We start from the raw sequence: 21,978 nt of genomic DNA, 5'->3' as shown, positions 1-21,978 counted from the left end.
GGGGGGGGGTGGTCGCGGTCCCACCGGTGAAATCAAGACACCTTTATAATGCCTCACTCGGCATGGCGGATAATATGGCGAAGGTTTTCGATCCGAGAGAAACGTTCCGCGTCGCAGGTGAGCATGACGCACAGTCACTCTCACGGAAGTGGGGGGACTCGGAGGACGGAAGGCAAGGGAGGCCGCCGATGCATAACGGCACCACTGCAAGCACCACACTCCTACATAGATTGCATCACTGGCCCACAATTTTCAGTCACTACCAGTGAAGGCCATAAATTCGAGGTGTCATATCATGATCTCCAATGATACTGGCCATGGCCAGCGCATTACACCCTAAGTGTACCCTAATACTACAGATGATTTTCGAAAAAAACAAATCAAGGTCTTGATATTGATGGACATATTAAGCAACGACACTGGCATACATATGTTCGACCATATCGACTACTTTGTCAGAACGCGGTCGAATATCACAGATGAACGGCTTAGGGTGACTGCGCCCCCTCATCAGTATTCCCGGGCAAACTGGAATGAGTAGCGTCATACCTGACTGCTCCGGAGACAAATATGGGCTCAGGAGTAATTTCCATGCCATTGAGGTCGCGCGCCTTCCGAATATCAAGAACTGCTAACATCCGAGCTGCTGCGATCCAGACACTACTGTCGGCGAGATGGCGACCTGGGCAAATCCTGCTCGAAAAAATAAGCTACGTGAGTGGTCTTACAATAGCGGTGAACATACCGTCGACCGAATCCGAATATCATCCTGCGCGAGTCCTTGAGCTCGGCCTCCTCCGCGTCCATATTCTCAAATCGTTCGGGTAAGAATGTTTCTGGGTCAAAGTACATGTTCGGATCTCTTGTCATCGCTCTAATCAACACGGCTGTTAATATTGCATCTGCACCACGACTTTAGTAGCGATGTTGATACGAACGAGATATTCGCAACGATCATACACCCCTTCGGGATGTGGTAGCCGTTGTACTCATCATCTTCCATGACACGATGCGGGATACCTGATTTTGGTAGTATGTGCATCAATAACATTTTCATTTGTGAGCTGTCGCTGAGATCTGACCTAGAGGTGCGGTAGCAGCCCAGCTACAAGAAATCCTGATCAGTATAGGATCGAACAGGCGAAGTTCCTGAAGGCCACACCGATAGACCTCTTTGATAACACATTCAAGATAAGGCAACGAGTTTTCGTCATTCAAGTCGGGAAGACGTCCATAGCCAATCACGCGGTCGACCTCCTCCTGTGCTTTCTGGAATACTTGGGGATGGAGAACCATAGCTAAAACAAACGACTGGAGAACAGAGTTTGTCTGAAAAAAAAAGTTGAGCAAGTCGATTGAGTGGCCACTTGAGCCTTGACCTACAGTATCAGAGCCAGCTGAGCGAGTAAGATATAAGACTCGTTTATTGCACGGAGACGGATAGCTTACCGGCATACATGACGCTCGATGCGCCTCTCATTTGAGCTTCGTCTTCAGGAGTAGGGGATCTATTTTTCGAATGCTCCTCTAGTAGAGTCTTCAAAAATGATGGCTTTGCAGATCCCGATTCCTGCACAGTTCATTTGAGCATCAATCTGTCACCGCATGATCGACAAGATTGACCATCTCTTCCTTGACCTGTCTGTAGGGAATGTTTATCATCGCTTGCGTCAGTTCGTAGGCCTTGATAGCTCTTCGCTTGAAGCCAGAACCCGGCATCCACGTCGGTATATACTGCACTAGGGGAAACATGAGCATCTTGACATGCTACACAACGGACCCGCTCACACGGCGGAATGAAGTCGATCACAGTAGACGCAAGGCTACCGAGTTCCACCACCTCTTTCAAAGTTCTGTTTGAGAGATCGACAAATTCATCATCTGCATGTGAGACGGGGCGTCCATATGCGATCTCCATCATCAATGCAGAAGGATATCTGATGATACAAACCGGTACCAGATTGCCGTCAACAACAAATTTCATAAAAGCGGGGTCTGCAGACAAACCTCTTGATGTGCTGAATGAACGCGTTGGGAGATTCGATTATGTCCTTTACTAACTTCAATGATTCTCGCTGCTGGACGGGGCGGTATTTGTCGAGCGACTTGAATATGGTTTGAAACCATTTACGCTGTAGACGCCACTCCTCCGCGTATGGAAGGAATACCATGATTGGCTTATACCCGATCCTGTATAAAGCATCAAATCCAGTACAACTAGTCGATAGAGTGATGAAACATACATGTCGCTGATCACGATGGAAGGTGGCCTGTCCGAGTAAATAGCACCCTTCCTCTCCAACAGGTCTTCCGCTGCCTGCACGGAATTCAGGATGATCACCTGAGTGCTCAAGAATTTGGCATAAACAACAGGGCCTGAGGCAAATGTGAATATACACCGTTCAAATGCAACCATACGTACCATATTTTTTACCCCAGGCAGTGAATGCGTTTTGTTGATGCTCAAATGGTACTTGATGAATGTTTCCGACTAGTGGGAGTGGGGCCGGACCTGGAGGAAGGCGCAGTTTGGACCCAGGAGCATTCCATTTACCATACACATAGATGAGGCCAAATAGCAAGATGGCTGCGGCTACAATATCACTCGCAGCCATTTCGGAGGACTGAGAGTACAGTGGGCTAACGAAACGCACATAGTGTCCGGAGCATCTTTTTTAAGACGGAGATAGCTGCCAAGATGTCCCGGAAAAATGGCTTGCATACGTCAACGGTATGCATCGCATGGGAAATTGTTGAGAGAAGCAGTCGGGGTACCTCCGACGTATCGATTTTGAATTAATCGAATGAATATGGACCAGCAGACCACGCTCGCTCGGAATCTTTACCTCCTGTCCGGAGAGAAAATGACTGACAAATGAGCATCTAAAAAGTGTTATCAGAAAAGCACGTCATATGATGGGGCTTCGGGGCAGGTATAGAGCTCATACACAACAAATTGGCGCCTCATTGTACTCGATGATAAGTTGATGCTGCCAGTTTGGAGAACATCTACTTGGAGTCTCCAAACGAATTCAGAGCTGCATAACGTTCTGGGAAATCATTATCCCAGGGCACCATGATTTCATTCTACCATCGTGTAAGGTGTTAGGCGGTATTGTCATCACCGGCATGAGACGAGAAGTGCGAGAGCGTGAAAGCACGACCCTGTCTTCTGATCGTACTATGCCTTTACCGATCTAAACTTGTCCCAGCGTTAGTGGTGTCGGCGGCGCTGCAAATCCATTTACTAGAAAACGAATCCAGCACGGATGTACACGGTGTGTCCTACATACATTTGACACCTTCGGTTTGTGTCATAAGACATCTGAGCGTCTTCGATTATCGAGTGATCTAAAGGTATTAGATCATGTCAGATCCATCGTACCATACGCGCATGCGATCCACATGAAATGGGGATAACACGGATGCTGTAAGTTGTCGACGTGCAATGCAGCCACATGGGCAAGACTAGGACGATTGGGTATCCACACTGGCCAGCGACTGCTTGATGAGATATTCGCCTTCTCGGTTCACGGGCGAATACCAGAGACAAACGGCAGGAGATGGCTGCAGCTGCAGCACTCATTAGAGTTGTATGCGTTATGCCTTTGCGTCGCAGAGCACTATACCTCACCGCCTCGGACACGAACGCCAGTTCGCGATCAGATGTATTACGAGCCTTACGAATATCGAGCTCGCCCACCATCCTGGCCCAGCTTCTGGAATCTGCAAAAAATCGTCCTCAGTAGATATCACAAACAATGGTGTCAAAGGTGAGTCCTACACTGACGTGCAGGATCATGGCTATCAGTTTTTCCGCGTCTAGCTCCTCAAAGCAATCTCGACTGAATAATTCGAGTTCGGTATGTAATGCGGGGTCTCTTCATCGTCCCCCGTAGTATTATAGTAAGCGTGCGTGTTGTGTTTGGTCTGCATGTTAGTGCCTACCACATGCTGGGACGATACTCGAGCCCTTTAGAACATGGTAGCCATCGTGCTCGTCATCGTGCATACTCTACAAAAAATTTCTTATGAAATTGAGACATGAGTGTGGTGCGAGACAGTCCCGGACGGGAGAGGACAAGCCGAGAGCGTGTGACCTGTGGCTAAACATCAGCCACCGACGGATATGCCGCAGCGGCCGAGTATTGACAGACGAACTTGAAGTAAACCCTTCCGTATATATTCTAGACGTTCTGTAGTAGAATAATAATCCGTCCATTCACGCTCTTCGCTGCCGACTATCATCATTCTCAACAGAGTGTGTACTGGGGTGATTCCGCTTCGTGCAAGCTTTACGTGTAATAGCTATAGTGCATAGTAGGTGCCAGCGCGGCAAAGTATCGTGTTGAACGCCAGGGACATCAGTGGGGTGGTGCCACCAAGGGTATCTTGACCTCGAGTCAGGGCTGCAGGCATCTTTCAGCTATACTTCGGAACCGCACGACATGTCCAGCCTGGGCAAGTACCGTATCGGGTACTTGACTCTGGTATTTGTGAGTCATTCGGTGCTTGTTCTTTCAGTACTGTTGACACTAGCGTAGGTAATTTCGACCCTTGGACACCATGCGCCCGGTATCTATCATTTATTCACTCGGAACATGTACTACTGTCCCAGTTCTGGTCCTGATAGCTTATCGCTATTTTGCTGATGCTGCCGAGCAGGTCTCTGGCCGCCCGGGCACGCACAAGTCAAAATGCATATAATACTAGATCTTCGGTGGTCACATGTCCCGTGCAACTCTGCTTGCATCTCGTCGCACCTATCCACTCACTCGTCAAAGCTGTCCGTTCAGAATGCGTTCGATCGCCTCAAGAACGTTCTTTGTGTCTGCCCTCCTTGCGCGTTGTGAGTTTCTTGTTTGTTCCCTTTCCGATATCTCAACTCATTCGCTGCAATTACATGTTAGATGGTGCTGCTAACAGCGTTTCAAATTCCGAGTATTTCACCGTTCCGGGATACGATGTCCAGACGCTAGGCGTCGGAGCCGATGGTGTTACAACATATATCATTTCTCGAATATCGTCAATGGCAGGTATTGTCAGCTTCGATGGACCTGGTCTGTGTTGACGTGTGCTCGTCTTCCGGTATTCAACTTGACTCACTGAAATCTGCTACAGTTACTATGGTTGAAGGGGCATCTACTTGACATACATGAACTCTGCCGAGAGCATTGAATTTATCGAAAACTGCGGCATCACGGGTAGCATTGCTGTCTGTACCAACCTTATGGTGATGGGGGGATCGTCAACTTCCACTTTTACCATCGTTGCCACTGACACGTTGTCGATGTCGACCTACCCGGTCGAAGGTGGCGCTCCCACCGCCATGGCTGCGTCTACCAGTGCGCTCACTAGGATCACCACGGACAGTACTGCCTCGTCTTCTGCTTCTACAACCACCACGGCCCAGAACAAGACCAGCGATGGCGTGAAAAGCACACTCTGCTCGTTAATACCTACCACGTGTTGGAACGACGATCGAGCCCTTTGGAATAAAGCAGCTGTTACTCGCCATCCTATGAGGCGTTCTTATACAACTCCTAACGGTGAAGCTCGACCAATAGGGAAGTTCAAAGTTGATGCAGCTGGACTCGCAGATGCGTCTTTAGGCGCTGAAGAAAATGCGAGCCCAAATGCAAAACCGCAAGAAAAGATGCCCATGTCTTCTGCTTATCTAATGTCACGCTCAGATATACAATTGCTATTTTTCCTTTTCTGAGTAATCATGATAACGAACGAGCACTACTATCATTGCACCAGTAATGCAACTTTTTCAGTATCTGGGCTCCCTATAGTGCAAATCTTACCAGAATGTTCCGGAGTTTTCACCAGTCGATGAAGAATGTTCGTAAGTACACACACGAATTTCGTAGGCTCAGTATGTCAAGGGTTAAGCAATACCGAGAGCAAAATGAAATCGCAACAGTAGTGCAACTTTTCTCCGAGGCACGTGACGTCAACCGTCAGAATGCCGCGCATTGCGAAGCTATGCGAAGTACGCCACTACTACCATCAGCTGAGTCAAGATTCACGATGCCGATTGTGGCTGAATGTCACAGATTTGAGTCGCTATCGTTCGACACAGGATTCAGGAGGGGTTCGCTTTGCAGATTATTCCGGAGAAATTAGAACAAGTGTGTGCATGTTCTTCACATGGCCATGGTGCGTTATTGTGTGAATCGGACATGGTGATCACATGCCCGAGGCCACTTTTGATTGAGATGTAGTCCTCAAAACACACTTGCGAGGCATTCGAGTCGCTCTCGCATTTTTCATTCATACGAAACCTACACAGTGGTGATCATACTTGTATTTTGTATCATACATGATTTATTGGGATTTTTAGAGGAGGAGGAGCAGCCGTAAGTTCAGTAATTGCACTACTGTTGCGATTGCATTACTGGTGCAATGATAGTATGTTTGGCGCTCCACCTTTGGGTATTTCCCACAGAGATAAGGGAGTCGATGTCACATAGGAAAGTCAATGTGACCGCATTTTCAACTCACAGCTCCAGAAACTCGCATTTTCTCTAGCGCCCAAAAGCGCATCTGCGGCGCAGAACTTTGTGCGAGCCCAGCTGCGTCAACTTTGAACTTCCCTAATGATCGGCGATCGTTGGAACTTGCAAGTACTGTAGGTACAGGTTCGGTCCGCCACGCAACGCCCGCATTCTGCCCTGCTTACCGAAAGAACTACGTGTGTTGCTCCTCACTGGCATGTGCCGCCTGTCTACAGTCAAGTAAGTTCGAACCCGTATTCAACTGTGCGTGCGATTATGCATGTCTCTGCTTCCACTCTTCTCCGATGGTTGCTCGTGCACTATCCCAGTGCTTCCCGGCCTACGATATGGAGAGCGAGCAAGGTTTATGCATGAAGAAGTATCAGGGCACCCGCGGAGTCTGGATATATGGAAGGTGACGACCTCCAGTTACTGTCGTCACGGCGCTGGCAACGAACAGCGCATTAGTCGCTGCCAGTTGACTGTGTGGGTATCATGCTGAGCCATAAGACACTGCAACATGGCGCTAAGGATCTCGAGTCATTGTAGGCGTCTTTCAACTGATATCGGAACCGCGCGACATGTCCAACCTTGGCAAACGTGGTAGTTGGGGTTGTCCATAGCTAGTTCTTGCACTTTCTTGTGTTTGTGAGTTATTCAGTGCTTGTTATTCCAGTATTGTCAGCACTAGTATAGTTGGTTTCGACCCTTGGGCATTATTCTCTGCCTGGTGTCCATCTCGAAACATATATAATACTAGTTCCGATCTTGGCAGTTGACATTTCGCTGATGAGCCGGGCAGGTCTGCGACAGCCCAGGCGTGTACAAGTCGGAATTTATAAAGAGGTCTTGAGCGGCGTTGTGCTCCCGTGCAACTTTGCTTGCGCCTTGTCGTACCAATCTTCTCATTCGTTGAAGCTATTCGTTCGCAATGCATGCAATCACGCCAAAAATACTCTTTGCTACTGCCCTCCTTGCATGTTGTCAGTTCTTTATTTGGTTCTCTCTCTGCTTTTTCAACTAATGTGCCGCGATACATGTTAGATGTTGCTGCTAGCAGCCCCGGTTCCGACTCGGATTACACCATTTCAGGATTCGACGTCAAGACCCTGGGCGTCGGAGCCAATGGTGCCACAACATATGTTATTTCTCCGGATGCGAGCGGCGTAACGTTGCAAGACGGTGGTGTCGATGGACCTGGTCTGTGTTTATCTGTGCTCGTCTGCTGGTAGTCGCGTTGACTCGTTGATTGCTGCTGCAGCTACTATCGTTAACGGCGCCTCTACTTTTGGGTTGACATACATTGACCCCACCAGTAGCCGCGCCTTTTTCCAGAACTGCGGCATTAGCGATGGAGTTGCTGTCTGTACCGACGTTGCGGAGCTGAGGGGAGCGACGTCCTTTACTACTACTACCGTTGTTACCGAGACGTTATCGACCTACCCGGTCCAAGCTACTACCTCCGCTAGCGTGTCAACTACTTCCACCGGTGTCACGTCCACCAGGTCCATCACCGTTTCGGCTTCTGGTTCTACTACAACCAACACGACCCAGAATAAGACCAGCGATGGAGTGAAAGCCATGTTCACTCCTTCCTATCTGTTGTTGGGTTCTGTGGTTGCCATTCTCATGGTTTTGTGAAGGTGTGCATGTGTAAAAACCTCCTAGTCAGACAGCTGTTTCATCTGGGTTCACGCTGCAAGGACTACTTTGTTGCATTGGTGTGTTCTGTGGTAGCTATTGTGTGATCACTGTGCTTTAATATACTATCCTTTTCAGTAGTCCGTAATATACTATCAAAGTTGCCTTCTTGATTGATATATTAACCGCAAGTAGTAGGTCGAATCCGAGACAACTTGGTCGAATCTAGTTGCTAGGCGTATCATGATGACCTAACAAGTTTGAATGCCATTGTCCGCTTGATCATATGTAGTAGCCGTTATGAGTCTTCCGTATATCGCCATTTAGTGTCAACAAAAGGCTTTGAGAGTTAATAGAAGGAAGTGTGAAGTTCAGATCGTTCATATCATCCGTTTGTCACTACTAATTTATATAGCACCATATAAAATGCGACACGTTTCCAATCCGAGACACCGTGGCACCGCTGGCATAGAAATACCAAAGATCTTCTTCTCTTTCAACGAAATGATTACGTGCTGGTCATTATGACAATGTGGCATGATTTAGACCGTTGACGATCTTGATTGAAATTTCTATTGCTGAGTCGATGATAGCTTTAGGACCTTGATGCAGGAGAATCTTACGAAAATCACTTCTGTCCATTGGGTCAAAAAGGGGCGACAGTGCCACAAGGAGTGTTTAGTAAAATCATGTCCATGGCAGCCAGGCCTTCCACTAACTTGCCAGTACTTTCTCTACAATAAATATAGAAAGTCCGATGGTAACCAAGAAACGCGTAGGTGAACTGAGCATCCTCTCAGCTGGTCGGAGCGCTAGTATTGGTCAACATTCCCTTGTCATCAGCAACTTGGGACCAGCTTTCAGCGGAAACTCGGCTCGCTTCCATTTTGTCCAAAGGATTCGAGGGGACGATATTCTTCCACTCCTTCGCGGGACCGAGGAGACGTCCAGGATGACATATGTTCATGATAAACATTGCGAGTGTAACCATCAAGGCATCCATGATGACTTTCCAGTGAGATGTAAGCAGGGTATGTGCAAGTGTAAGAACGAAATAAGAACATACCAAAATAACGTTGAGTATGGATGATATATCCGTTCCAGCCGTCAGCAAGCTCCTGTGCAACGTCAGAATGTGCCGCCCAAACCCCAGAGACAATGTACGTACGATCATGCGGTACCATGACCTAGTAAAGTTAAGATGAGCTCAGTTGTCGTGATAAACATGACCAGGAGCAGCGCACCGAAGATAAATGCACAAACTACTGAATGCAAGAGCAAAAAGCATCGTCTTCATGTTCTTGTCCAGCCCATATGGTGTCGGACTGGATACACGACCACGGATGGGACGGTCGTAGATATACCGAAACATGAACTCTGAGGCGAAGAGCACGTAGATTGTGATAGCAACTATAAGGGCGACTGATGAGTGCTCTTGTTCGGTCGGGAGTATAGATTCGCTACCTACTTGTTTGAAAAATAATGCCGGCTAACATGATGTTGCTCCCCTATTGCGATGGCGTGAAAGATCAGTAAACACGAACATGCTCAAGTAAGCTGGAGACTGACAGTTTTAGCATTCTGGGCAACGGAAGAAGTGGCTTCGGCACCGCCAAGTGCTTGCACGACTAACGAGATCACATCCTATATCGTGCATCAGCAGCTTCGACGCTGAGAGGTTTCACAAGTCTTACGCAGCTGCAAAAGATTATAGAGTCTACAAATTTGAGTTGGCATAGAAAACACATATTAACATCGCCAGCTTGTACGTACACCATCGAGCACTCAACCGGCTATACTGCTGGCCAAGCCGGCGAACACACTGCCCCATCACAACGAAACTGGCTGCGACGAGAGGTGTAGGAGCGATGATCGTACAGATAATCCTAATGTCACTTCGTAAATTGAGGTTCGCGGTAAACAATCCCGGCATGCTCACTGAATAAGATATGGAGTGTTAAGAAGCACATTATAGCTGGACCAGAGTCTCCCGGCCCAGCCGATGATCTCGAGAATGCCACAGGCACATATTGTGGGCAGCAAGACCCAGAGCCGATATCGAATCAGTTGTATAAAGTGAATGACTGGTAGAAATGTTGGTCCCTCTAGGTCATCCCAAGACATAATGCGCGTACATGTGGATAAACCAAAACAAACAATGAAGAGGACGCCCAGCCAGGCGTCGGGAGTGTATCCGTACGGCGAAACGATATCGTATTTGCTGTTCTCGTTCTTGACGTCAGCTGCGAATGCAAGTCCAGATCAATAACATGTCTTCGATTTCGAGCCAAATGGCGCCAAACCTTCCGAAGGCATAGCGCAATGTGAAAACTAGAATTAGATGAGAAAGAAGAATATGGAATATGAGCTGCTTTTTTTGTCTTGGAGTTTGAGGATTATATACGGGTCAAAGGAGCGCAGCAGGCGAAGGCATCAAAACCTGTGTCCCAAGTGACAGGTTGACGAATGCGGGCCTGGCATTGGCCCCGGTGCAAGCAACCGCAGAGGCTAAGGTAGGGACGGCTACACGCAGTCTTGTTCTATCAGTCCAGTCACATAAACTCCATCTATCAGATTTACGCAATACTGACCGACATTCGTGGGCCGATATATTTGCGAAGTATCGTTTCCGACGAAGCTGTGATACCCAAATACCCAGTGTGTAAGCTCTAGAAGGGTTTGCAAACAACTGCAAAATCGAGCTTAGAATGTTTGGAATTTTTGGGATGTGGATATCTGTCCTTACCGCAATATTAATGAGCAGAATCAGATGCGAAACATGCCTCGCCATAGTACTGCCAATCGACAGCACGCAGCACATTCAGCACTGCCGAGGCACAAGCGCCATGCGTTCGTGACTTAAATGCCCCTGCCCTCTATGAGACCGAATGCCGCTGCGCGGCGCTTTGTGGTTCATCTGAGTAAAAACAGCCGTCCAGTCGCTTCAAGGGCCCGCTCTTTATCGATCAGCGCAGACGAACCCCTACACATGTGCGTCGACTTGACAGAAGCGAGAATTGCTGTCTAGTCCGAGTGCTTACTCAGCAATGGGCCTCGAAACCATCCCCTTTGATTGTTGTTTGTTGCACTGAAGCCCGCAGCATTATGCGCAGGTTAGCCGTGTGCTCGCTTATCCTCCAGCTGCGCAGATTCCCCCTATCCTGTTGGTGACGTGAACACAGCTACAAAGGGCCATATACAGAAGGCGGTGCATAGTGATTGTTGGAGACCAAGTTTGCAAGCGCTGCCGATATAGCATCGGCCATATCATCGTAGAAAAGCATCAGAAGTGAATTGTTTGCATGATCATGCGCATGAAGGGAGTAGGACGGAGCCAGTCAAGGTCATCAGTCTGCACCGATACTGAAATTTAGAGTAGAAGTTGAACGTCTTTGCCACCTCTTAGTAAATCAACACAAACCGAAGGTTGCGAATCGTCTACGGACAATGGCTTGGCGCACGACACGTTATGGTGTGAGATTGCCCGACCTCACTGTGTGGCTTAATCGCGCAAAGTCCACGGCTGTAAAGATGCGATGGACTTGATTAGCAGCAACATACAGTGTAGTCTCTCGTTTCCAAGAATGATATTGCCCACCAGCGATAGCAGGGGGATGTTCCTTCAGCCAAGCTAGACATCTCGGGAGATATCCGAAGGGATGGATGAGGGGCGATAGCAAACATCCTGACTCGAACGTAATCATGCAGACTTACGTCTAAGCACTCCAATGAAGCAGTACGGCTTTATCATCGTTTGCGTTTACCGGTCGAAACAGTCGCTAAGCCCTGTCCCTTTCGTCTCCGGAGCGGTATAGCTATTAAATCCGAACCTTCCTCCCCGAGTCCATCAAGAAAATCCATATCAACTTCCGCCTCCTGATGAACGCCAGGAAACCTCCCGTCCTCGTTTGAAATTCGACTGGGATTCAGCCCAATGGCTTTCGTCCTCCCAAGATCCGCGTCGGATGTTTCATCTTCATCCTCATCATCCTCATTTTCAATGTCTTCGTAAACGAGCGTGCGCCCTTGTGCCAACGCAACTGCAAGCTCTTCGCTGATGTTGGATGTAGTGCGGGACTCAGGGCTCTGTGTATCCACACGCGAATAAGAGACGCCTTGCGTAGCAGATTCGCCCTGCGTCAACAAGGCGGATAGTGTCCGCACTGATTCTTCCAGATCACCATCATCATCGCCGCTGTCGAGCTTCAGCCTCTTGGCTTTGAAATTATATTTTCTGCTCTCGATATGTAAGCATCGTACTGGAACATGGCCTAGCCGCACGAACGCATCTCGATATGCACGCATGAAGCTGTCATATACAGAGACACTCGAACGGCCTGCTTTTGAAAAGTGACACGTACATGTTTGGGTCTGGCTCCCACGAAGGATCATGCGTCCTCATGTGTGCTGTTAGCGTTGTGCGTCGAGTAAAGGTTTTGTCACACATGGGATCCTCGCATTTGTACGGTCGTCTGCCTGTGTGCGTTCTGCGATGTCGCGCAAGGCTACTAGAGTCTCCAAATGTCCTGCCACACGCAGGATATTCGCAAAGGTGCGGTTTCTCCCCCGTGTGAACGCGTAGATGAACGTGAAGGGCCGATCGCTAGACGAGGTTGACAGTTAGCTCTGAGTCTTAGGTTTCAAAGATGAGACTACCTGAATGAAAGTCTTGCCGCAAGCAGCTTCTGGGCAGACATATGGACGCTCGCCTGTATGGATGCGGTTGTGGCGTAGAAGGTCGCTACGACGCGTGAATGTCTTGGAACACGGCTCACACATATGAGGATGTGCAACCTTATCGCGCCCCTTGTTCTTTCTTTTCTTCTTCATTTCCACTTCACTAGCAATGCCTGACCCCGATGAAGTTGATGCGGTAGGTTGTTCAAGTTCCGGCGTGAGGGTATCGCTTTCGAAGGGTTGCTGGGGGCGGCTTAGCTCTGAAGATACGGGGGAAGGCAAATGACCATAACGTCTGATAGTTGGTGTGCTGTCCGTGACTGATGGCACAAACTCCACGTCATGCCTTTGTGATATCCCGTCATCGTCACGATTGAAATGCGTGAAATGGTTCAGAATATCACTGATATCGGTAAACTCTGCTGAAACGGGAGAGGAACCACTGGGTGCAGCATCAGATGGCATTGGTGGGGAAGAGTCCCTCGCGCTCGCGTTACCTGGTTCTTCTTCTCGCTCGCTTTCTCCTTCATCGTCGTACAGGTACTCTGAACCATCAGTTCCGCTTGCGTTTCCACTTCCTGAGCCTCCATGTATGCTCGGAAGTGAGACCTCACCTGCGGTGAGCGAATGGAATGCAGGAGCGCTACGTGTCCTAGCCCTCTCGTGCTCTTCCTCTTCCCGTCGTCGAACAAACTCCGGATGACTGGCTGCTATTTCCTCAGCAACCCGTTCATTGCGTTCAGCTTGCGCACGAGCAGCAGCTTGCAATACCGCCGCAAGTCCACTGTGGTATCCGAACATGTCCACACCATCGAGTCCATGAGTACCAGTATTATCTCCCGAGTGGTTGGAAGATACGTCCAATATGTGCTGCTCTGCCTCGGTTTGTCTCTGCACAGCAACACTTAACAAATTAGCGGAAGCGGGGGATGTATTCTGGCCTAACAAACTGGAAATTTCGCGTTCCAGTTGCTCGACCGAAAATGATGGAACTCCACTTGCGACAATTGCAAGAGGCGAATGAATGTGGGAGTCGGAAGTATGACTGTGCATAGCCTCAATTTCGGCGTCCAGTGATAGGGGATCGACTGAGAAATGGGTAGAGGAACGAGACAAGTTTCCAGCATTTCTTTCCGAGAGTTGATTTTCGTCGGCTGCGCCCAGGGGTTCGTCGTGTACGACATCCGACAAATCCAAAACAGGTCCGTGGTCGTCACGGTCCATCCTGCCGAAACAGCAAGTGGGGAAAGGCGTGTGTAAAAACCGAATTTTCTATGCAGAGGCTTGTATCGCACAATGAGACACGACCAAGCTGTCCAGCGAGTTGCAGGTGAACCAGTTTACGGCTAAGAACAATAACAACGCACGGTTTAAGCTGACTATGTGCTTTCCTGCACACTTAGGTTCGTTCCACGTAGCTAAACGTGCGCGATAGAAGTCGAAGAGCACACACCGCTGAGCCTATGTTGCCTTTCTGTCGCCTCAAGTAGCTCAGAGGAAGCGCACGACAGCATACATTAGGGTTAGGTTGTATGCTAGATTATAGGAAGTGGCAAGACGCGTAACACGTGCCCGCCACCGACGCGGTGGCATGATGCATGGGCAATCCGTCGAGTACTGTAGTGACCGAGACAACGACACGCAGAACTAGCTATGTATTAGTGTCACTACGTATTACGCACGCTAATGGATCCACTTTGAGGTGGCGTTCATATTCATAAATATTGCAACAAGTGTATGATCAAAAGCATACGAACAATAACATGCAATGTTGAATAGTGGGCAAATGCGATGTCCATGTAAATCTAAGACATAACGGATGCTCATACTTCTAGTGTCCGTCCCACACGAGTTCTGCTTGGTGAGTCATTACAGCTGCATCTTTGCGAATAGGGTTCACACGAGGATAGACAAACTATGCGCAACAAAAATGAACAATCTCTCCCCTAGGGAAGGGAGTATGCACGTACTTTCTCATCATATTCGTGCATCACCTCCGCAGCGATAATACTCCGATCCTTCAACAGTGCTTCATACGCGCGGGTCAGGGCCCGTAATTGCACACTGACACCAGCCATAATGCAACAAATCAGTACCCAATTCGCACTGGTCACCGCCATCCACAGTACAGCATGTACAGGAGAGTATATAACGAATAGCGCACTCTCGAGGGGTCCAGGGGTCCAGACTTCAAGCTGCTGAATACGCTCCACATTACGATTAGCTCGAATAACCTTCTCTCTTGTCTTGGGTGGGCTGAGGTTAAGCAGGAATCGTAGGGAAACCAGAAACGCGCGCCACAGATGGGATACTAGGGAAAGAAGTAGGGGTCCGATTCGGTTAGGACGAAGGGACGACTGTTCATCCTCCGATGAAATCTGGACTGTACGCGGACGGAGAATGAAATCAGCATGTGGGGACGAGACAGGATCCGTTGCAAGCGTAAGCTGATAGAGGCGGGTACGAGTGAATAGATACAGAGCATTCAGAATTGCGGCACCCAGGAGGATCGTATACGCCAAGAAGGTCTGGATAAAACTAAACAAAGACTCAACACGTAGGGAATACAAACACTTACCCAGTTAAACCATGACTCGCCTTCGCCTTCATGATACATGTCTTCCCAACCAAGATCGGATTCAGGTACTTTGCTACCGCGAGAGAGGCGCAGGAGAAAGTGCAAAACGTGTGCGGAGCCGCCAAACAACCATGCCGTAGTGGTAGGTGCAGGGAGTGGCACATTATGCGGGAAAAGCGATAATTCAAAGGCAATCGCTGAGGGCAGTGATGTAATCCTGAGTTGTGTCAAATTTTACAAGAACCAGTTAACTATATTGAAATGCAGAAATCGCCGCCAGGCAAGCATCGAAGAAGGAACATACCGGTCCACCAACCCCCTCTTCCTGACGACTCTCTCTTTCTTCTTAGTCGCAGGCGGGTCAGATCCTGCAGATCCTGGCGTGGGGGTACCAATGTCACTTTGACGCAGTCCGCGTACCCTCTTTGAAACTGGGGTGGCATACGGCGGCGGTCTCCGCGACCGTGCAGCATCCCAATCAAAAGGGGTGGACGCCGATATAGAGGGTGAAGTTACGGGAGAATGCGGGTAAATCAGACGGGTGCGCGGCGTCGTAGGCACATGCCCTCCACGGTTGGGCGTTGACAGTAGCGACCCAGGAGAAGTAGATGAAGTACCTCGCCGGGGCGACGAGGTTGATGATGTTGCATTGTTAGATTGAGCTAAGCGGCGAAGCTCCATGCTTGTCGTTAGGCTTTAGCTTGAAAATAAAAGCTGCAGGTCTCTTTCGAGCTCTTGATCGGACGCGTCTGAGCTCTGTGTACTAGTTTCATTCTCCGCACTAGCTGTGGGAAAAACAATGTTCTATGTAATAGCAGTGAGTATTGGGTATTATATAGCATTACCCCTTTTGTCAAGGATATCTGGTCTTCGAGGCAGCATGGCTATAGTCTCGTACCAACATCCTACATGATATAGCATCTACACCAGCGATGAAATTAGCGGATGACGTCCCAGTAAAGTTGCAACTTAGTACTTTTGTGTCATAAGAATCTCGGCAACGTGTCGCACAATTTATTTGAAACTCCGGATACACGTGTGGGGTTTATTATGGTCTATTTGTTTACCATATTTCCGCATTTGGGAACAATGTTGAAAAACCAACCGTATCCGACCAGCACCTCATCTCTCTTCTTCTACTTCTTGCCTTTTGTTCCGTCTATAAATTTCGATACGACACACATCCCATCTCAAATACCGACTACGCGTAATCCTCACCCATCTTCCCGTTTTTCACCATTACGTCCACTCTTAGAGCCGCTACCTCAACATCCTTGTCGCCCTCGAACTCCGTTAGCGTCAGGATGGCCCAACCTTCGTCCTCCCATCGAGAGCGGGAGCGGGAGCGAGAACGCAGCAGTTCCTCCCGGCACCATCATCACCGCACCATATCGTCTACCACACTCCTCCTCGTCTTGTCCCTCGTACTGGCCGTACTTGCCATTATGCTTTCACTTCCTTCGTCGCAGGCCAACAGAGACGGAGCTACTTCTAGTGATCCCGCTAACCAAGGCCTGCTGGGGTACCTGACACCAAAACGTACTCAGGCGCTGATTGCGCGCGAGAGTAACGTCGCCATGCGCGAAGCTGAAGTTGCTCGCCGTGAAGCCGAAATACTAGCCGGTGCACCTGGTGGTGTAATCGCCAACCAACCTCCGGTCGTTTGCCCCCCTTGTCCTACCGTTGTCGAAAAAGTCACGGAGCCTGCTCCTCCTATTCAGACTGTCATCAAGGAAGTTGTAAAGGAAGAGTCGCTCACACCACCTGGATGGTGGGATCAGGCGCGTGTTCGCGCTGAAGATATCTTGGATCGCGAGCTCAAAATTGCTGAACGTGAACGTGAAATCAGCCGACGCGAAGAGGCAGTCAATCGTCGCGAGCATGACGCGTCTAGGCGTGAAAGCTGGATTATGGAACAGCTTGTGTATGTTTTCGTCCATCCATTAATATTACACTCAACTAACACTATTCCAGCGCTTTAAACAACGACGAATCCATGGTTGAGGAAGAGGTCGTTTACGATCCACGACCAGCAAGCCCCATGAGGAGACCCAAGGTACCCCCGCCTCCGCCTATTCAGCGCCGCTCCGAGCTCTGAGACGAAGGGGGATTCCTCTGCCGACAATTTATCTTCTTGTCTTGCTTTTATGTACAAGTTCGTTGTCTTTGTCACGTCCCCCCTCCTCCTTCGTCGCCGGGCTTGGGGGACCACGGTGTTTCAAGCTTTGTCCCCCTTGTCCATTTGCATACTGGCCATTCGCCTGCGTCCGTTGGCTGTAGTTTTGGCCGATCTCCGATCGATCGTACTGGAGATCGTGAATAACACGTGATCCTTCGTATTGCATGGACGCAGACGGATGATCAGTCTGCACTCCCTTTTGTGGCTCTTAACAATATCTGACTGTGTTCTTTCATAGGCTCCCCTTTATAACGCTCTTCCCCCTCCACTTCTCACTGAAACAGCCCTCGAGATAGCGACCGAAACAAGGACGGTCACACGCACGCAGCATCACACAGTCCCGACACAGGTCTCGTCTGCACCTCCACCCGCCAACACACGCATCGTCTTAGCACCAACACCCGAGCTGGTCTCGCCCTCATCCTTCACCACTCACATTCCGCGTACGACCGCCGTAGAAGTGATCACTGAGGAGCCCGTCATCCCGGAACCTGAAGAGGAAGAGGAGGAGGCCGTAGTGGTCAAAGTCAAGCGGAACACGCGACAAAGGTCGCCGCCGCCCGCGAGTTGGCTTAATGGCTGGTGATAGCGAGAGTCTGCTATGTATGATGAACGTGTGCGTGATGTGACGTCTTGACCCTTTTGGAACCTATCTCTTTTATTGCTTTCATTTCTAGTTTTTTCTTTCGATCCATCTTTTTTGTTATTTGCACTGACCGGCTGTATTACCTGCATTGGGTGTTCTCCGTCGTCTACTCACCCTTCCCGCGCGATACCTTATGTCTTCGTTACATTACTGACGCGATACGATTACCTGATGGATAGAGGTCCACTCAGCACGGCTTCTTACGGTTTCCCCCTTGTGCTTGTGCTATATATCATTGTGGATGGGATAGTGTAGATTAACAAAGACGATGGCTACGTGCATGGGAGTTGTCACGACGGTTAACATTGTCACTGGCTGTTTATACCAACATCGCCGGGATACTGCCGCGGATTTGCCGGAACGAGAGTCGGCCTGTTTCAGTGCGAATATTACATGAACGCTTTCTGAACTCAAGGTCGAGATCGCAGATCAATCGTTATCCTGTACTCCGTCTACCTGCTCCGCCGCTAAACCCACCGGTCAATTCTTCAGCATTACCTACTGTCAGATCAATTATATTTTCTCTTACCTGTGCGCGACTCTGGCTACTGATATCAATACACGTACTGTGGTGGGCGAAGATAGTTCGTTTGCGGAAAGTCGTGAGAGTTAATACCCAAGCTACGGTCCAAAACACCCTGGAGGTGGGTTTTTCTGTGATAGTATGGGTTTCCCGGCGTGCCGCACAACACTACTACAGCGCTGCTCTCATTATAAGAACTGATCTTCGGTATCGAATAATAGGGAGTCGTTCTCATCTCCTTTTCCGAGGTGCACGATGCCCATGCGGTGTATGGTGAGTACTCAAAGAGATCGTTGATGCTTGCAAATGACAATATCGAACAACAGTTTTATGACGATAACGGCCAGCCCCACGGGCCTGGTTGCAAGCGCAAACTTGAAGTAAATGGCTGCACTTACATCCACCCAGGCGACCCGGAATGGGCCACTGCTAGACCACCCACAAGAAAATATCAGGTATGTCTGAGTTCTTCTGCACTATGTACTTTTGCAAAGCCTACTGCGATTCTAATCTCAGGCGGGGCGAGGGAGGGGCAGAGGGAGGGGAGGTCTGCCAGGTGGAGATCGAGGGTTCAACACCGTCGCTTCTGGCAGTACATGGGGCGGTAACTCTTCGTCGTGGGGTAACCCTGAGTCCTCCTCGTCCGCAAATTTCGCCCCATCATCCTCAATACCAACGAACACTCCGAGCGGCAGGGACTCGGGGTGGGGTTCGTCGAGTGCATGGGGTGGGACGACGGGCAGGGGGGATCCTGCTTCGGGCGGAGATGGAGTGGGTGGGAATATCGTTGCTGCAGGGTGGGGCAGCCCCCGCGTCCCCACAGATGCGAGAGTCCAATCGAAGCCTGCCTCGTCTGGAGAGGCGAGTGCGCCAGGCTGGGTCCCACCTGATCAAAGTTGGGGGAGCTCATCTGGCGACTGGGGACAAACAGGTGGCTGGGGAGATTCCGCTAACGCATGGACAAATGCGAGGAGCGCATGGAGTGACGTGAAGAGGATGGAAGAGCCGAAAGCGAAGGACTCGGGGTGGGGTGCGTCTATATCACCGCCAAAGCAGTCGGAAAGCGCAGGCTGGGGCTCGTCGGGAACCATCAATTCACAGCCAGGACATGCAAGTTGGAGTTCATGGAGCACGCCCGGTTCACAAGCGGGAAATGCGGGTTGGGGCTCGTCGGCTAGCCAAAATCGGCAGACATGCGACATTGACAAGGACCCGTCAACAACGAAGAACGGCGAAGGGTGGCACTCGACGGATCAGACGACGAGTTCCGGTTCTCGCAGTTCATTTACCGCACCACGGTCGGATAGCGGATGGGTAGCAATCAATCAGGGCAAGCCGGAGCAATCAGACGTCAGTTCAGCCTCCATACAAAAATCTGCCAGATTCGACGACAGCAAGAGTCGTAATGTAGTAGACTCCAATGGTCCTCAGGTTTCGCCGTTTGCGTCGCTTCTCGATCATTCAAGCGCGCCGAGCAAGTGGGCATACTCTTTCGTCAACTTTGGAGGCAGTGTCCCGCGAGCAGCGTCGCCTTCTCCATCTACGACTACTGAGCACACCGAACGCTCATCAGCCCCGAGTATCCCTAGCGAGCAGCGTGCCAGGAAAAACTACCCTAGGTATGCATACATATTACTTAGTACGCTATTCTCATGCATTAATCACCATCCAGAAACATTGGACATGCAGTGCTTTACCAACAGGATGTTATGGATGCGGAGACTCAGCGAGACAAAATCAAGCAGTTGCAAAAATCCCAGCAGTTCAGCAGTGTAGGCGACAAAGGGAGAGATCGGCTCGAATCGATCCGACATGATCAACACAGGACGTACCTTCAAGTAAACAAGCAGCTAGCGCACGCTATCGAGAATTTAGTAGAACATACCGTTCGAATGGGACCCAAAGATACTAATGAAGAACGACAGGCTGCCGCTGAAGAATTGGCGGTGTACGTGACCCAAGCCAAAGGATGGTTGGAAAGCATCTGGCCACATGCGATTCAATTCCAGGAACTGACTAATATGGCTCAGACATGCCCCGGCACGAGCTGTGACGTGCGCGCAGTACCCCCCGAGCAAAATCGCCACAGTCCGAGCCTAGACAGCGAGCTCTCCGCGCGCCTACAAGCACTCGAAGCTGCGTCCAAAGCCAACGAGAGTTACCTCGAAAAGCTGCGATTGTCCACGCTGTCAGTCATTGAGGATGTCGCGAACATGAGAGCAAATGAGCTGCAGCGCGAAAATACCCAGGCAATTGAATTTGAGGAAGGTGAAGTGCTGCCTCCCGAAGCCCAACTTGTGGCAGATCTCTCGAACTTATATGCATCGTTCGAGCATGGAGATATGTCTCATGAGCTGGTATCAGTGCGTGGTGAGCTTGAAGATCAACAGCGCTATCTGCAAGCACTCCATGAACTCAGCAACCACACCCTCCATATCCAAGATCAGAACCAACTCTACAAGCACAAGATACACATGCCAATGGTATGCTGTTCATAATCATGGATCATTTACCTGTTCAACACTAATTGGAACTTGACCAGGTTGAACACACTGCTAACCACGCTCAGGCACAATCAGCCATAGAAATGAAAAACAGTATTAAAAGGCTCAGGATGATAGTTGAAGAGCTTGACAACAATTCTCATACCCTATATTCTCTACCACACCAACCAAAAGGACCATCAACAGTGGAAGTTGTTGAGATACTGAAGGAAGCCATTATGCCATCCATAGAGGCTGACCTGCAGAAGGGGATAATGGGGATACAGGAAGGTTTAGAACAAAGCTTTCATGCACAGCTTGATAACATCAAACTTGGGTTTGAAGTGAATGTACAATCATTGTGAAGGGCCATTTTGATTTGGGAGTTGGTGGAAACACTGGAGTCAAAAGGGCAGCAAGTGAGAATTGTATCCATTAAGTAGATATAAGACCTATCATATTTATACCCATGCTGTGCATAGTCATGCTTTTTCCAGTTTTGCTCATGCTGTCATTGTTCACTATATTTGTTACAGTGTGAGGGGGGTTTTCTTTTCTTTCCTAACTATTCGTCGTTGACCCTGTAACTGTATGACTGATCCCATCACTTGATATGTCTCACCTACATCAAGTGTTTCATATCTATCACATTTCACCTCTATCATGTTTTACTTACATCGCATTTCATCTCTATCACACTTCATCTTCATCACTGATACAACCCAGTGAAACCTGTTTCATGTACATC

At 49.4% G+C, this 21,978-nt stretch overlaps 8 protein-coding genes across 8 annotated transcripts; 4 read left to right on the top strand and 4 right to left on the bottom strand.

Annotated features, from left to right (window-relative positions):
* Positions 1–406: 406 nt before the first annotated feature.
* FIBRA_02166 (uncharacterized protein) lies at positions 407–2,615 on the bottom strand (the record flags this gene model as incomplete). Its single annotated transcript, XM_012324032.1, has 13 exons — positions 407–497; positions 550–693; positions 746–874; positions 939–1,020; positions 1,083–1,105; positions 1,163–1,329; positions 1,384–1,397; positions 1,450–1,570; positions 1,624–1,739; positions 1,789–1,937; positions 2,008–2,190; positions 2,244–2,376; positions 2,423–2,615. The coding sequence occupies 13 exons, from the start codon at positions 2,613–2,615 to the stop codon at positions 407–409; spliced, it is 1,545 nt and encodes a 514-aa protein (XP_012179422.1).
* A 2,182-nt stretch (positions 2,616–4,797) lies between these two features.
* Positions 4,798–5,722, top strand: FIBRA_02165 (uncharacterized protein; the record flags this gene model as incomplete). The annotated part of the gene is made up of 3 exons (XM_012324031.1): positions 4,798–4,849; positions 4,911–5,064; positions 5,137–5,722. 3 exons carry the CDS (start codon positions 4,798–4,800, stop codon positions 5,720–5,722), a joined length of 792 nt encoding a protein of 263 aa, XP_012179421.1.
* A 1,712-nt stretch (positions 5,723–7,434) lies between these two features.
* FIBRA_02164 (uncharacterized protein) lies at positions 7,435–8,144 on the top strand (the record flags this gene model as incomplete). The annotated part of the gene is made up of 3 exons (XM_012324030.1): positions 7,435–7,486; positions 7,548–7,703; positions 7,765–8,144. 3 exons carry the CDS (start codon positions 7,435–7,437, stop codon positions 8,142–8,144), a joined length of 588 nt encoding a protein of 195 aa, XP_012179420.1.
* Positions 8,145–8,940: 796 nt separating this feature from the next.
* On the bottom strand, positions 8,941–10,460 carry FIBRA_02163 (uncharacterized protein; the record flags this gene model as incomplete). Its single annotated transcript, XM_012324029.1, has 8 exons — positions 8,941–9,152; positions 9,211–9,262; positions 9,313–9,331; positions 9,389–9,554; positions 9,613–9,652; positions 9,714–9,788; positions 10,302–10,387; positions 10,448–10,460. The coding sequence occupies 8 exons, from the start codon at positions 10,458–10,460 to the stop codon at positions 8,941–8,943; spliced, it is 663 nt and encodes a 220-aa protein (XP_012179419.1).
* Positions 10,461–11,891: 1,431 nt separating this feature from the next.
* FIBRA_02162 (uncharacterized protein) lies at positions 11,892–14,045 on the bottom strand (the record flags this gene model as incomplete). The annotated part of the gene is made up of 4 exons (XM_012324028.1): positions 11,892–12,378; positions 12,430–12,453; positions 12,506–12,747; positions 12,801–14,045. The coding sequence occupies 4 exons, from the start codon at positions 14,043–14,045 to the stop codon at positions 11,892–11,894; spliced, it is 1,998 nt and encodes a 665-aa protein (XP_012179418.1).
* Positions 14,046–14,652: 607 nt separating this feature from the next.
* Positions 14,653–16,080, bottom strand: FIBRA_02161 (uncharacterized protein; the record flags this gene model as incomplete). The annotated part of the gene is made up of 4 exons (XM_012324027.1): positions 14,653–14,736; positions 14,792–15,349; positions 15,400–15,616; positions 15,704–16,080. The coding sequence occupies 4 exons, from the start codon at positions 16,078–16,080 to the stop codon at positions 14,653–14,655; spliced, it is 1,236 nt and encodes a 411-aa protein (XP_012179417.1).
* Positions 16,081–16,703: 623 nt separating this feature from the next.
* FIBRA_02160 (uncharacterized protein) lies at positions 16,704–18,164 on the top strand (the record flags this gene model as incomplete). Its single annotated transcript, XM_012324026.1, has 3 exons — positions 16,704–17,323; positions 17,374–17,455; positions 17,817–18,164. 3 exons carry the CDS (start codon positions 16,704–16,706, stop codon positions 18,162–18,164), a joined length of 1,050 nt encoding a protein of 349 aa, XP_012179416.1.
* An 838-nt stretch (positions 18,165–19,002) lies between these two features.
* On the top strand, positions 19,003–21,595 carry FIBRA_02159 (uncharacterized protein; the record flags this gene model as incomplete). Its single annotated transcript, XM_012324025.1, has 5 exons — positions 19,003–19,020; positions 19,074–19,202; positions 19,264–20,366; positions 20,420–21,230; positions 21,290–21,595. The coding sequence occupies 5 exons, from the start codon at positions 19,003–19,005 to the stop codon at positions 21,593–21,595; spliced, it is 2,367 nt and encodes a 788-aa protein (XP_012179415.1).
* Positions 21,596–21,978: the final 383 nt, after the last annotated feature.

The sequence above is a fragment of the Fibroporia radiculosa genome, assembly GCF_000313525.1.
Source record: "Fibroporia radiculosa TFFH 294 genomic supercontigs, scaffold1090, whole genome shotgun sequence".
Lineage (NCBI taxonomy): Eukaryota > Fungi > Basidiomycota > Agaricomycetes > Polyporales > Fibroporiaceae > Fibroporia > Fibroporia radiculosa.
The sequence above is the reverse complement of the archived record's forward strand: the minus strand, read 5'-3'. Positions and strand labels throughout refer to the sequence as shown.